The sequence below is a fragment of the Protopterus annectens genome, chromosome 9.part0 (genome assembly GCF_019279795.1).
Source record: "Protopterus annectens isolate FY-2018-M chromosome 9.part0, PAN1.0, whole genome shotgun sequence".
NCBI classification, from domain to species: domain Eukaryota; kingdom Metazoa; phylum Chordata; order Ceratodontiformes; family Protopteridae; genus Protopterus; species Protopterus annectens.
The window spans coordinates 1,009,730,630-1,009,744,603 of record NC_056743.1 but is presented as its reverse complement, the minus strand read 5'-3'; the positions used below and the strand labels follow the sequence as shown (position 1 = coordinate 1,009,744,603).

Here is a 13,974-nt window from a genome sequence, read left to right as displayed (position 1 = left end):
ATGCACAAAAGCAGCTGGTCTATACAACTCTTCCCCCAACATGTGCCATCTCGAGTCTGCACTGTTGCCCACAACTACACTGTGTGTGAATTTTGAGGCACTACCATTCTTCTTCTTCAACTCAACTCACCTCAGTTTTGAGGTTGAAACATTCAGCGTGTGTTTTGGAGGTGGGAGGAACCCCACAGCGACACAAAGATAACATCTAAACTCCATACAGGCACTGACCAATGGTCAGGCTTGAATCTTTTATCTTGTACACGGGAGGAAAAAATCCTTAACCATTGTGCCAACTGTGTCTAGCCTATTTCTCATGCCTAAAAATTATGCAAAATATAGCTCAAGCATAAGTCTTTCCTTTCAATGATCTGCGCAGACTGAATACATGTACATGCTGTGCAACAAAACAGATCTAGTGCATGTCACAAACTCATACACAACTACCTACTCCAAATACTTTGTACTACATAGTGTACAAAAGGCTTTGCAGATCCCTGTTTTTAAGGGGGCAAATATAACATACTCAGCATGCAGAGTAAAAAGGAGAACAAAATAATTTTTGTTTGCTTACTTTACCATAATACAGTAACAGAAAGTAGAAGTACTCACTGCCAAAGTAATACTGCCATTCCATTAAAAATCTAAGAGCATAAACAGACCTGCTCATACCTGTCTGTACTTATGTTTTCCAGACTCAAAGTTTGCAAGCATCTTCTCTGGGTCCTCTGCTTCATCACTGTCTGGTTTCTGATTAGTTACAGGCATGTGTTCAAGAATTTTCTGAACATCTGGTTCGAAACCCATGTCAATCATCCTGTCAGCTTCATCAAGAACTACATAGGTGCACCGACTCAGAACAAGGTAACGGTTCTCCAGCACATCAATCATACGACCTGGAGTGGCAATTACAATCTAGACAGATAAAAAATAACAGAACATTAATTACAGAGTACTAGCTGTTTTGAGAATAAAGACAGTTGCTGTCACTTATTTGACAGCACTACTTGCTGCACACAAATCATACTACACATGACAGTACACTGAGTTAAGCTTACTGAACCAAGTGGGCTAGCTCATCAGAAGAGTAAAAACAGCCAGGCATCATCAACTTCACTCAGATAAAGCTGGACAGGGGAAATGCTTATGAATGCTCTGTAGGATGGGATCTATGAGAAACAGAAGGCCAACCCTGTAAAACTATATGACTGCTTCAAGAGGTGATGCATGTGTACAGGATGTTTGCAGATCACAGGGTTACTATATTTTAACTCATATATAAACTTAGCACTCATATATAAACATAGCATATATAAACTTAGCACTGTCTCACTTACCACAGATTATTAACATTTATTGTTTGTACAGGACTTACTGCTTTGTTGTTTTACCCTCCCCTAGACTGCCAAGATACCACATCTTAACAGACAGAAAACATCAAACTTATGTCAGTTTTTACTGACTACTGTTATTGCAGGAGGGGTCATATGGCTAGCCTCTATGGAAGTCAACGGTGAAGTGTAAAGGGTCCGATGTAAAACAATTTATGATGCTTAAGTTTCCTTGACTTTTAAGTCTTACAAGACAATGACTTGCTGCATGTGTCTCTACCAAAAATAAATCATGTATTCCCATTTTAATACACATTACTGCAAGCCAGATTAAACAAGGTAAGGAATCCACAATGTCTTAACAGTTTATTACTACTAAAGTGGATGCCTCATTACCACGGCAGAAACATTTTTTTGTTGCTGGAAGAGGCATAGCTCTCAATCTTCCATCTCCAAAATGAGGAATGCTCACCTTCATAATGTGGAACAAATGGGCAAAATGTGGAACGCATACTAATAGCTTACTAAACTTCAACTAGGAAGATCATAGGATGGTTAAAATATGCTTGTTTTACTTACAAAAAAGATCCTTTTTATGAATTAATATGATTAATTTTATTTACCATGGATTCCACTTAAAAAAAAATTCCTAACATTGAATGTGTGACAGACTCTTTCAATGTGGAACTTCGAGGGACATGAACTTTTTAAGACCCCAAATGAGGTACGTTATGAGGTACACGTGAGAGGTATGGGAAGAGGTGCACTTACTTAGTCTAGAACAGTGCACAATAATTATTCTAACAAATGATAAAATCACATCTGATGCTGTTGCTAGGGCCAGCAAACCTCTTGGTATAAAATTTATGTACAATCAGCACTAAAAAAAAAAAATGTAATCCACCCATGAGAGAGACCTACTACCATGGCCATATACTGTACTTCACAAGATATGGATTTTTCAATAGAGGTGGTAAGGCCACAGACTACTCCAAGACTTGCCGATGGCTACAGAAAAAAAAAATGCAAGCTGCGACAGAGTTAAGTATTAAACAATGAGAATAACAAGTAGATGATATAAAGCAACTGTTCAATACAAGAATGGAAAGCTACAAACAAAAGAAGTCATTACAGGAATTACCACAACACAAACTCCATTTTTAGAGTTCACTACAGCGACAAATGTAACATAACATTATAACAACTACATTTACTTGTAAGGTCAAGCGGAGGGTAATCCAGCATACTAAAACCAGTTATGTCAAAAAGAATATTCAGCTTTCTAAAACCCCAGACAATTCTGAAAGAAAGAATGAAAACAAACAGGCTACAATAAAACAAATATCAAACCACAATCTTTTAATCCAAAGAAGTTTGCAACAGAATCCTCTGACATTCCACAAATACATCAACCAGCAAACTTCACCAATCCACCCCCACTCAAGCAAACAATCATCCAAAAAGATATTAAAAATTAATTCAATCTCTTTCCAACCATGGAACTGCTGGATTCAATGGCATTTACCTATATTGCATTAAATAGTTCCGCGACTTGCTGTTTAACTTCTTATCCCATCTATTCAACCTTCCTCTTTCTCAACAAACATTCCCTTAAACCTGGAAGAAAGCAACAGTCATCCCCATTCCTAAATGTAGCAAACCTCACAGTACAACAGATTTTTGGCCTATTTCACTAGTTTCTCACCTAGGCAAACTACTAGACAAAGAAACATATAAACAACTCACTATGTACATCTATCAATATAACATACTCACTTGTCCACTGGTATAGTTTTATTATAGACATAAGAACTCAAGCTACTGTAGACAGCATAGCTAACATCCTTGCAAATTTCACTTTCTTTTGGCTTCAGCAAAGCCTTTGACTCAGTAAACGCACAAAGCCAATAATACCCCTTCACACAGTAGTTCTTAAACTATTTAGAAAAAAAGAACCTTTGCAGTTGGAACTAAATTCCCTCTCAAACCTTCAAAAACATAATCATAGATGTTGCAGAAGGCTCAGATCTAGCACAAATACTCTTCATCAACATCCTGCCAACATACCTGAAGGAGACCAATCGTATAATTTATACTGACAACTTAAGTCCTCTATAGTGCATCAATCCAACAACTACAAAACAGTTCTACACAAGTTACAATGTACTCTCCATATGTTAAATCTATTCATGTGGGTTGTACTAAACAGTGCAACTAACACAGAACAATAAAAATAAATACATTAATTAATAATGTTCTTTAGACGTCACCAAAAGTTGAAAAAATTAATTCAGCTTCTCTTTCCAACAGCCTACAATAACCATCATAGACAGCTGGTATTATCAAATACCTCAGTGTCACCGTGGTTCCAACTCTAAATATGCATTGCACACAGACCTCCCAACCATCCCGAATTACTCGTTTTTTACAGAGTTTTGGGGTCAAACATTGGGGTGCCACGATTCCAGAGTGGCACCACTTCATTTCCAATTTCCCTGGCTTCTTCTTTAAAATTTTATTTTTTCTGTGTTTTGAGCTGACGTCATCATGTGTGCGATGACGTCAGCTCTGTGCGAGCAGGAAGGAAACAACTACTGCTGCTTTTTGCATGGATCTGCTGCAAGCGGGAAGGACACCTTCTCTTCTGCTGCTTCATGGGAAAGAATGGACTGCTTTCTGCCTGATGCAGCCCTGATCGACTTCAGCCTTCATTTCGTGGTGGACGGAGCTGCTTATTTTGGGTAGGAACTGGTGTGTGTGTGTGTGTGTGTGTGTGTGTGTGTGTGTGTGTGTGTGGTAGGATATTATTTAGAAGGGGAAATTTTAGGGCAGCCGCAGAGCCTTACTTGGCTCATCTATCATTCTGTACCAGTTCCTGTTCTCGTGATCCTCTACTCTTGAAGGGAGAGAACTAGAGAAGGTTTGTTTCTCAAAACTGTCTGGCTAGTGCTTCTAGAGCAAGCTAGGTCACTTTTTGTGCTCCTCAACATGAGGAACAAAAAAAAAAAAGGTCTGAGATGTCCCTGGCTCCTGCACTGGGTTATAAATTAAATTATATGCAAACTACCTAATCGTTATTTGGCAAACTATTGCCTCCACTTATACTTTGACTTCTGCAATAGATTTTCTAGCTGCAACCCATAGTTTACAGTGGCCCAGTCTGGATACACATTTCTATCAAGGATCGTTGGAAAGGTCATTGTACTGCCTGACCAATAGCTTTCTATGACATTCACAGTGAAGTTCACAGATAAACAAATGTTTAAATAACTTCAAAATATTCTTCATTGTAGAACAATCACATTTTTTACTACTTTTGGCATATGAAACTTGGCACTGGACAGAGTACAATAAAGGTGTGGAAAATGTGAAGAGTAAGCCTAAAAGCTGGGCCGCATCGTACACTGGGAAAAAATAAAACCCAATGCAAAAACATGAGATGTTTATTTATATTTACTATTTCATTTAGTTCAGCAGCCATATTTAGTACTTTCTGGAGTATGGCATCTGGTGGTTTGCATTCTTCTTAGAGTTCTCATGTCTCCAGTCTGACACAAGTGAATGAAAGAAAACTACTGAGGCTAATATTAGACTTTAATATATAACCCTCAAGCACACTGAACAGAAAGATAGACCCCCTGAAGAATTATGGAAATTGCTAGAGGAAAGATTCAATACAATAATAATCAGAGAGACAGGTCTCTGCGAGGAGATTTCCTCTGAATAACAGCCATACCATCTTTATTTACGGGAATAACTGAAATAGATTTGTGCTTTATGGAAGTACTGAGAATTCACTAGATTAAATAAGTTTGAGAGTAATTGATATGTTATCCTGGTAGCCATGATTTTATGTTCATTTTGAAACAAAGTGTACCTCTTAAATACCATGATTGCTTCCATAATTAAGCTGATCATATACCACCACATATGGCTAGGTTCCTCACTCCAGTAAGTGTCTTTTTTTTTTTTTAACTCTACAATTTTTTTTTTTATTTATGAGAAGTATCATTCATATATTTTTATAGTGCAATAATTTATTTTTTTATACAAAAGCAAACGGATACGTGTTAGCTGACGCTGTATATTTTGATAGTGCAATCATTTCTGCTTTATGTGCAAAAGGAAACTGATACATGCTTGCTGCTTTTCTTTTAGCTTAAAACTATAATCATAATAATAAGTTTGGAAAGACGGAAAGTGTTGGGGCAAACTTATTTCTCCCTCAGTGCGTCATTAGTATTTTTGGCTCCATCCCATGGGTTTAGGGGTGTAAACACTGCCACCACTGTGCAGTATTGTACCGTGTCTATTTTAACAGAAATAACCACAGCAGGAATAGAAGCACTTGGTGACTAAAGAAAAACTCAACTGAGAAAACATTGTAGGAGTCCTTTGCTAGAAATGCAAACTTAAGCATTAATTTTGTTATGGTAGAGCTATCTGGCTTCCTGAAATCAAATCACAGCTGTCACAGACAGTTTGTTTGTGTCCTTCGGCTTTTCCCGGCTAGGGGTCGCCACAGTGGAACTCCAGTCCGCTAATGATTGGCAGTTGATTTTTACGTACCGGCTTGCCAGGCCTGACGCACAACCTTCAACGAAGGGATGCCCATTCAGGCATGTCTCCACGCAGAAGACGCTCTAGCTGAGAATCGAACCGGACAGCGTCTTACTGTGAGGCGACAACGCTACTGCAGCACCACCACCGTGGTTTGTCACAGACAGTAAAATTTTAAAATAAGTAAGTCTGCACTTATTGTTATCCCTGCAAATAGGTCTCCCAGTTTAACAACATCTTTTTCTTTTATTTATATGATTGCAGGCAGGAGATACTTGTGTGTGCATTTATATTAACAGCAGCAGCAGCTTCTTGTGTGTGTGTGTGTGTGTGTGTGTGTGTGTGGGGGGCATATTTTGGTTGTCTGTTCGCGTTTGAAAGTTGGTATCCCACAATTCCATGGAAGTGGGTGGGGTTACATAATTATGTATGTAAATTTTATGTTAATCAGAGTACAGATTTGTACCTATTTTCATAGGCCTTTGTCCAGATTTTTGATGTTTCCAGGTTGAGAGGTATGACTGCACATAAACAATTTAAAAGGTAAAATCATTGCCACCTTCTATAGCTGCTGTAAAATTTCCTGTTACCTCATAACTGACGGTTGGAGGGGTATAAGCAAAACATACTCCAACTACAATTAGAGTATGCATTACCTCAACCAGCCTATGTCTCCAAGAAAAATCTTAAAAATCTCAGATGCTCTCGAGCAAAACGTGTCACTTCATTCTCCTGTTACCTATACACAGAGCACCACTGCATCAGATTCTAAAAAGCAAAATGTCTCTCTATAAACAAATGCATAGCCCCCCTTTTCTCAGCCTGATCTACAAGACCCTATACAGTGATACAACTCCCCCCTCTTAGCCTACTTTCTAGCAGTGAAAAGGACTACTTATCAACTCAGTTCACATTAAAACAGTGCAATACTATCTCAGGCTCACCAATTCCCTATCTACCATCAACAATGCTTTTTCAACCTTGGGACCTCTACTACAGGGATTCAATCCCTCTGAAATAACACTTGAATACAACACAATCACGTAAAAACAACTAAAACACCCAAGTTAAACAGCAACATGATTCTGCTTCAATGTCCAACCATGTAACTTAAACACTCACTACACAGGCAATCTGCTCATCTAAATACCATATTTCTCTTTACCTTACTACTGCCATGATAGCAATGCTACAAAGCTTCATAATGAAAAAATATGTTTATAACTAGTTAAATACTAATAACCTTGTCATACAGTTCTACTGTGATACTAGTACCTCTTAAATTTCATCAAGATAAGAATGTTTACACCAAGCCATACGCAAGGCTGTCTTCATTTGTTGTTATGATTTTATAATGGTATCACCACACCTGGAAATATAATTCAGATTCCATACACTCATGCCACATTAACTTCTATTCTGCTGTATAATTTGAAATGTGAACTCCTATTCCTTATTTTTCTATACTGTACTCCTGTACATGAAATGTGGCCATTTGGCATCAGTCTACTACCCTAGTTTAACTTTAAATAAACGCGCGCACACACACAAACACTGAGAAGCAGATGGACTTCTGTTACGGTGCAATGTCTTCCATCCACCCAAAAGCTATTCATCTGCAGTTTAAGCTTTACACACACACACACACACACACACAGACTTTCAGTAAAAATCTAGCAACACACAAATTTTAGCAATGACATGCAGCACAGGATAGCTGATGACAGAAATAAGAAGTAATTAAGTACCTCACAGCCCATCCTCAGCCGGAAGCCTTGATCCTCTCGTGAAATACCACCAATCACAGCAACAGTACGAATCCCAAGTGGCTTTCCAAATTTTATTGTTTCCTCCTCGATCTGTTGAGCCAACTCACGGGTCGGAGCAAGAATGATTGCATAAGGACCCTGATCAGAATCTTCAATCCTGCAGTGAAACCACAACAGAAAATGTACAGCTGAAAAATCGGGATAACAAATCACTATTATTCCAGAAAAAAAACAATGCGCAACAGTGAAAACAGCTTATTGCTAGTCCATATTCAAGCTGCTTACAATTCAGACCACCTTACCTTTCAATTTTAGGTAATGTGGTAATCCATACCAGTAGAGGTATAAGGAAAGCAGCAGTTTTACCACTACCCGTTTCTGCCACTCCGATGATGTCTCTGTTCTGTAATCCAATCGGAATAGCCTGCCGCTGGATAGGTGTTGGTTCCTTAGAAAAGAAAAGAACTGTTACACAAAAGCATCTGAAAAGGCAGCTGATTTAGTAAGACAATAGAGATGGGTAAAAGCCAAATGAATTACTATGGTTCAAGTCTAGGAATAATAAATACTTACAGGGAGGGAGGGAATCAGCATGTCACATATACTTTATGGCATGACAGACAACAAATATACTCTTAAGAATCTGTACAAGTCAGGTGCAGTGCTTCACTGATCCACCTCAGACAGGATATTTTGAAAGAATGACATAAAAGTGTTAGCAAATACACTAATAAAGAAAGCAGCAGATCAATTTAAGTCACAGGAAAAAAATAATTATATTCATAAAATACAGTTACAGTCATGATGGGTCATAACAGAACTCACCATAACACACATACTATCCAGAATAAGAATTAGTAAACAAACACTTTTTAAATGGTTAAAACACACTGCCACCTCTTTGATGGAACAGGTGAACCAATTCCACAAAGCAGTTTTGCTTAATTACAAAACTCCATCACAAAGTGACGAGAAAAAAACTACATTCCTACTTAAGTTCCAAGAACTCTGAGTACAATCCTCAGAAACACAAGACTGCAAGTATGACAATGTGAAATATATATACCAAGTCTGAAGCTGTGATACTCCCGAATACTTCGGAATTTCAAATTCCACTTAGTCTGAGGTGCAACACACACACACACACACACAGACACCACAAAATCCAGTCACTACCAGTGCCAAAACTGGTCCCAGAGGAGGAAAGGCAATTTGTGGAAAAAGGGTCATATTTCAAATCACAGTAGGCACCGTCAGGGCCAAAATGATGCCATACCGAACCTAAACCTAGACAAAGGCCAACCTCATGTGATCTCAATCAAAATGAGTGAGACTTCTGACAGACACGTGTGATCTTACTGAAGGAGGAGGAGTAGGCCTGGAAGAAACTGGTGTCAATAATTTCTTTGCAGGGAAAATAACTCCTGTCCTACGTCTGTGTGTAGACTTGTCCTTGACGCAGGAGAATTCCTGATGCTAAGGATGAGATAATCTCAGTGACAACAGCCTCGGTCAAGACTGAAAGAATCTATGACATACTATGGGTTCTGGAGGAGATATTGCAGAGAGGTATTTTGCTGGGGAAGGAATTGTCACCATTGAAGTTCTGGCTGGAGAGAATTTCTCTAGTAGGAAGAGTTTCCCTGCCTTTTTCTTCTTCTTTTTTATAACTACAAGAGTACATCAAAAAAGTGGTTGGCACGGACTCTGTCAGATTAATCCCTATGACCACAAACCTGTTTTGGCAATCTGCCGAAGTAAGAGTACCAAAGTCTTTACAAATGGGGCAGATGCTGTTAGGATACAATGCTCTTAAAGATATTATGCAGAGCATGTGTGGATCCTGGAAAGGCAACTTATACCCACAACACTTAACATTTTATAAAGGTGACAATATCAAACGGCAGAATATCGATGCTGAAATCATCGAACTATCTTTTCACTTAAATGCCAGTAAAACAAAATAATTTTTTTTTTTTTTTTGGCAGGGGAGCAAGCCCTTTTGCATTACCCTACACCCTCTCTGTTATCTCCAAGACAACTACACATTGGGAAAGGGCAATCACCAAATCCTAAGAAATAATGGCATTTAGGTGAAAAGCCAGTTAGATGATTTCAGCAGTGATATTTTTGCAGTTTGATATTTCGGCACAGGCCCCTAAATAAATTATATATATATATATATATATATATATATATATATATATATATATATATATATATATATATATATATATGTGTGTGTGTATATATATATATATATATATATATATATATATATATATATATATATATATATATATATAGACACACACACACACACATATACATATATAAGTCTACTTTAGATTAACAAATTTACTTTTCACCGAAACTCAAAACTGTGAGCCAAGTTCAACGAAAGTCCATTTCTACAAAGCCTTGTATCACAGACACAGTGTTACAGGGTAAAGAACCACTTGGCCACCATGGTCAACTTTGCCCTTTTCCCCAGTGTAGTGCAATCTCAAACTCGGCATATTTAGTTGGGGGGTGGGGGGCAAAGCCCCCCAACTGCATGAGTTTAAAATTTGTTCTGTGAAGTTCTTTTCTCCTGGTGGCAAAGTGGCTCTTTACCCTGTAACACTGTGTCGGTGATCCTTGGCTTCATAGAAATGGGCTTTCATTGAAGTCGTCTCGCAGTTTTGAGTTTCGGTGAAAGGTAAATTGGTTGATAGGTTCATAGATAGGTACTAGGCTATTGGCCCTAGGGCCTATACAAGCCTAGCCAAAAAGGTACCTTCGCTTTCGCCACCAAAAAAAAATTATTTTCCTGTGCCCCTGTCAAGCAGAACCACAGAAGTGATCACCGGGGAGAATTTCCTGTTAACAAACCAATCATCAAGATTTTTCTTAAAGAGTGCTCTGTTTGACATGGATAGGTAGTCTGTTCCAGAGTATGGGATGTCTCTGGGACAGGAATCTATCCCTCCAGCATGTTCTGTTTATTGTGGTGACAAGGTTTAAGTCCCTAGAGCGTGTAGCTCAGAGGGATTGGGATTTCTTTAAGTGGAGCATTTCCAACAGCTCTGGGTTTGACATAGCTTTGTATGTTAGGCAGAGATCGCCTCTGGGTAGGCGATATGTGACGGAGTAAAGCTGGAGTTTTTTGAGTCGGCCTGCATAAGGCATCTGTTTGAGGCCAGTAATCCTCTTTGTGAGGTATTTTTGCAGCCTTTCCGGTTGTTGTAGATGTCTTGTGAGGTACATACCAAAAGGGGCGTTGTACTCTATAATGGGTCTAATGAGTGACGAGAAGAGGGGAACAATGACCTCTTTTTTTCTGGATGAGAAAACTTTTGTGATGAGGTGTGCCACGTAGAAGGATTTCCTGACCACTGTGGCAATCTGATTATCAAAGGAGAGACTACTGTCCACCTGTGTCCCAAGGTCTCTTACTACACTTTCAGTGTTAAGTAGACTACCACCTATGTGGTAGTTCATGGGTACAGAGTTTTTAACAAAGGGGGTGACAATGCACTTTTTGGCATTGAGCTTGAGACCATGGCTTTGACATCTGGCATCTGTCTCAGTGAGGCCCTTTTATAGGATATCCACATCGTTAGGAGCTTCAATTATGGCTCCGAGTTTGCAGTCATCTGTGAATTTAGTTAGCCAAAGACCTTCTGTGTTGGCCTGTACTTCAGAGAAGTAGATACCAAACAGGAGAGGATCCAAAACTGAACCCTGTGATACTCCACTTGTCACTGGTCTAAAGTCTTATTTGGAGTCTGCTACTTTCACAGTGTGGGTTCTGTCAGTAAGCCAGTTGGCAACCCATCTTGTGACATAGGGATTTATACCTAGTTTAGTGAGTTTATCAATAATTCCAAAGTGGGGGATGGTGTCGAACGCCTTGGCGAGATCTAGATAGGCTGTGTGAACCACCTTACCCTCATCTATGGCTTTGGTGACTACTTCAAAGAAGTCTATCAGGTTTAGGAGACATGATCTGCCTTTTACAAACCCGAACTGTGTGGGGTCCAGAGTTTGGAGATCTCCAATGTCTTTGTTTATGAGTTCCATGATGATGCATTCCATGGCCTTGCAGACCAGGCACATCAGGCTAATGGGACGGTAGTTCCCGAGGTCTGTCGTGGCCCCCCCTTTGTGGAGCGGGATAACCGCTGCGGTGCGCCATTCAATGGGCACAAAGCCTGAGGTGAGGCTATGAATGAACATGGTACTTAGGTGGGGTGCCAGTTCATTCTGTAGTTCATGTAGAAGGCAGCCTGGGATGTTGTCAGGTCCCATGGATGCTGTGTTCTTGGCTTTGGAGAGTGAGTTTTTTTACCTGTGCAGCCGTGATTACAGGAACTTTGCATTCTTCCAGTATAAAGATGGGCCCTTTAGGGGGTGAGAGGGGGGTAACGTTAGCACTGAACCTATCTGTTAGGATGTTGGCAGTATCAGTTGGTTCTGTATATTTAGTGTCATTGTGCTGTAACTCAGAGCAGATCTGAGTGTTGCCATTGAGATTCTTGACATAGCTTTAGAATGCTTTGTGGTTGTCTTTAGAATCAGTGGCGATTTTGTTTGCATAACTAGCTTTGGAGGATTTTATGAGGGATCTCAGCTTCTTACTGAGGCTCACCAGGAGTTCTCCAATCGTGGGATTTTACTCTTTTTTTGCAACAGTTTCTTTCTTCTGTTGCAGAGTTTGTTTATGACAGAAGACCACCAGATTGGCTTCCTTTTTTTGGAGGACAGCATCTTGGTTCTGTTAGGGATAGCACGATCCATGCACTCGTTTAAGTGCTTATAAAGTGCATTTGTGTAGGATTCAGCAGTCGTACCTCTATTGTCCATCTGCATGGGTGTCGTGAAGTTTGCCACTTCTGTCTTAAGAAGTGTGAAGTTGGCTTTGGAGAATTTTTTACGGTTGTTTTCCTAATGGGGGGGTGGGAGCGGGATGTGGATGTCTAGGGTGATTACCTAGTGGTCGGATCTGACCAACGAGGAGCTGACCTCTGGTGTGAAACACCGGTCACCCATGTTGGTGATGACCAGGTCTAGGATACTGCTGCCCCTGGTGGGAGTGTGGATAAGTTGATCCAAGGCATTGGAATTGATAATTTCCAGAAAACGTTGAGCAAAAGAGTTGGTACACGAGTAGTTTTCCCAGTTAATGGTAGGGTAGCTGAAATCACCCATTATTAGAGTGTTGGGTTATATCTTAATATTTTCCAGTGTATCAAGAAAAGATAAGTGGAAGTCCTGGGGCATGGTGGGGGGGGGGTCTGTAGCAAGCTACAATCTGGATTGCGGTTTTGCCCAGAGTTAGTTGAACTTGGATAATCTCGGATGCATTATGCCGAGCAACTAGCTTGGAGGTGTGGATATCCTTAATGAATATGGACATGCCTCCACCTTTAGTGTTTCGGTCCGGGTTTGGTGGCCAAAAGGTGTGGTATGAATTATAGCGTGGTAATGCAGGGGTGATCTCTGGAGCTTTGAACCAGGTCTCTGTCAATGCACAGATGTCAATGTTCTCCATTTTAAGGAGTGCCTCGAGTGAGTGCATTTTGAGGTTTAGACTTCTAGCATTAAGTAGCATTACCCTCAGATTATACTTGCTTGTACCTGTTACAGTGGTGAATTTGTCATTTGAACCTTGTCTAAAAAAGGCACTGCAGGGGTGGCAAGAGACTTTGCCAGTATCCGGAATCCCAAGGGCGACAGGTGCAGGCCATCTCTGGCAAAGCAGCGTGGTCTGTCGATCATGTCATCCCAGGTAGACAGATATTGGATTCCCTTAGAATGACACCAGAAGCTTAGCCAATAGTTAAAGTCAATCATTTTGTCCTTGTACTGTGGTGTCATTCTGGGTGATGGCAGGATGCTACTCAGGGCTAGGGTCATACCTGCCTGGGCTACAAGACTGGAGAGATCCTCCATGTCTCTTTTCATGAAGACTAGGGAGGTACGTCTCACGTCAATCACACCAACATGGACAATGACAGAGTCATATTTGTACTTGTTGTGGAGTGACCTGAGTGCGTGCGTTATGTGGCGGATCCTGGCACCCAATAGGCAGCTGACAGTAACTTTTTCCTTGTTTAGCCTGGTGAGTGGAACATCAGTGTGCCTGACCATAGAGTCATCTATGACTAGAGTGTTGGGTACGTTATGCCCTATGGGCTGTAGTTGAGTGGCACACTGAGTATGTGGGTTATGTGTCATTTGGGTTGTGTTGGGGGGGGGTGGAGGTTGCTTGCATTTCTGCTTTGGAGGTCTCGGTTGTTTGGGCAGATTTTTACTGAGAGCCTCTGCCAATG

At 40.2% G+C, this 13,974-nt stretch overlaps 1 protein-coding gene across 1 annotated transcript in view; it reads right to left on the bottom strand.

Moving 5' to 3' along the window:
- The window catches only part of DDX23 (DEAD-box helicase 23), a 497,343-nt gene that overhangs the window by 216,265 nt on the left and 267,104 nt on the right, over positions 1–13,974 (bottom strand). The window contains exons 11-13 of the mRNA XM_044083796.1: positions 7,960–8,105; positions 7,637–7,814; positions 670–912 (exon numbers count right to left, since the gene is read on the bottom strand). Of these exons, the coding sequence (XP_043939731.1) occupies positions 670–912; positions 7,637–7,814; positions 7,960–8,105 (567 nt within the window). The remainder of the gene's footprint in view (positions 1–669; positions 913–7,636; positions 7,815–7,959; positions 8,106–13,974) is intronic.